General features: G+C 39.0%; 1 protein-coding gene across 1 annotated transcript in view; it reads right to left on the bottom strand.

Moving 5' to 3' along the window:
• The window catches only part of ASCC1 (activating signal cointegrator 1 complex subunit 1), a 220,346-nt gene that overhangs the window by 202,441 nt on the left and 15,704 nt on the right, over positions 1-2,201 (bottom strand). The window contains exon 4 of the mRNA XM_007940643.2: positions 313-491. Within this exon, the coding sequence (XP_007938834.1) occupies positions 313-491 (179 nt within the window). The remainder of the gene's footprint in view (positions 1-312; positions 492-2,201) is intronic.

Genomic DNA, 2,201 nt, shown 5'->3' with positions numbered 1-2,201 from the left:
AAGACTATAGATGTCATCAGATTCACAATGCTACCCACAAGGTACACAACAATGGACTTAAAAGGATGAGCCTTTTGTGTCTTGAAATTTTTTAAGGATATTTCTTCTATAAAATACAGAGACATATACTAATATGTCCATGTATTTTTTTCAGTTAAAAATTATAAAAAAAACACATCCGAAATAGTAACCCTTTTTGGTGGAGAAAGAGGTCTGTGTCCTTCTATTGTTTGAATTATGAACCATTTTTGTATCCTTCTGTATATCTGACTTTTATTTTCAGCTTTTTGCTTTGTTTTGTTTACTGCTTACCATGGAGCACTTCTCCAGTACTTCCTCCTGGAATTTCAGGAATCGTTCCTGAACCTCAGCTTCATTTAGGAAAAAAGCAAGGAAGTGAGTGAAGGGTTGCTTCCTTCTAAAAGTATGCAAAAGAACATCAATCCGAGTTCGGGCTGAGATGACACCATTTCGATGCTGGCCAGTGATCACTGCAAGCAAAGAAAACAGTGTTAGTGTGCCCACCACCAAATGCTTGTGAAACAAGTGACTTCTTGACACTGTCATCTCTAGGGAGTTAAAGCAAGCCTGTTCGTGTACATAAATCTGAACTTGGGACAATGCCAAGGATAAGAAAGCTACCAAGGAATTCAATCCAAGCAGAATGAAGTTGAAAAGCAGAATCTCCTTAAGTCATGCTGATAAAGTAAAAAAAAAAAATGAGTTCAAAAGCCACAATACAAACCTTTATACACTGCTGATGGGAATGTGAAATACGCAGCTACTGTGGAAATTGATTTGGTGGTTTCTCAAAAAGTTTAATACAGAATTACCACATGACCCAAAAATTCTGTTGCTGTTGTTAGGTACCATTGAGTCAGTTCCAACTCACAGCAACCCTGTGGACAACAGAACGAAACACTGCCCAGTCCTGCACCATTCTCACAATCCTTCCTGTACTTGAGCCCTTTGTTGCACTGTGTCAATCCATCTCATCGAAGGTCTTCCTCGTTTTCACTGACCCTCTAGCCACCCTACATTCAAGAGCAAGTTTCAGGGTATCTTCTGACATTCATTTTGCTCTTTTCTTTCTTTCCTGTCTTTAATAACCTTTTGCTTTTTTTCATATATGATGTCCTTGACATTATCCCATAACTTGTCTTATCTTTGCCCATTATTCAGTATGTCAAATCTACTCTTGAGATAGTCTCTAAATTCAGGTGGGATATACTCAAGGTTACAAGGATCTCTGGTGGTGTAGTGATTAAGGCATTTGGCTGCTGACCAAAAGCTTGGTGGTTCAAACCCACAAGCCACTCTAAGGGAAAAAAAAAAAAAAGAGGCAGTCTGCTTCCATAATGATTTACAGAGTTGGAAACCCAGTGGGAGTCACTATGAGTTGGAATCAACTCAATGGTAGTGAGTTTGGAGTTTTTTTGGTTTATACTCAAGGTTATAACTTGGCTCTTATAGATTTATTTTAATTTTCTTCAGCTTCAACTAAAACTTGCATATGAGCAATTGATGGTTTGTTCCATAGTCAGACCCCGGCCTCCTTCTGACTGATGAGACTGAGCTCCTCCAATGTCTTTCTCCACAGATGTATTCAATTTCATTCTTCTGTTTTCTGTCTGGTCAGATCTACATGTAAAGTTGCCATTTATACTGCTGAAAAAAAGGTTTTTACAATGAATAAATCACTGGTCTTGCAAAATTTTATCATGCGATCTCTGGCATCATTTCTATCACCCCTTAAGGCCGTATTTTTCAATTACTGATGCTTCTTCTTTGTTTCCAACTTTCACATTCCAAACACCAGTAATAATCAATACATCCTGATTGTATGTTTGCAGAAGTTGGTAAAAATCTTCAATTTCTTCATCTTTGGCTTTAGGGGTTGCTGCTTAAATCTGAATAACAGTAGTATTAACTGGTTTCCCTTGCTGTTGTTGTTGTGGTTAGGTGCCGTCAAGTCAGCTCCGACTCATAGTGACCCCGTGTACAACAGAACAAAACGCTGCCTGGTCCTGTGCCAGCCTCCCAAACCTTGCTATACCTAAGCCCATCACTACAGCCACTGTGTAAATCCATTTGTTGTTTCGTTGACCCTCCACTTTACCAAATAAGATATCCTTCTCCAGGGAATGGTCCCTTCTGACAACATGACCAAAGCATGCGAGACAAAGTCTAGCCATTCTCTC

Source organism: Orycteropus afer, unplaced genomic scaffold (genome assembly GCF_000298275.1).
Source record: "Orycteropus afer afer isolate SDZICR_OR568_19922 unplaced genomic scaffold, OryAfe1.0 scaffold00070, whole genome shotgun sequence".
Classification (NCBI taxonomy): domain Eukaryota; kingdom Metazoa; phylum Chordata; class Mammalia; order Tubulidentata; family Orycteropodidae; genus Orycteropus; species Orycteropus afer.
The sequence above is the reverse complement of the archived record's forward strand: the minus strand, read 5'-3'. Positions and strand labels throughout refer to the sequence as shown.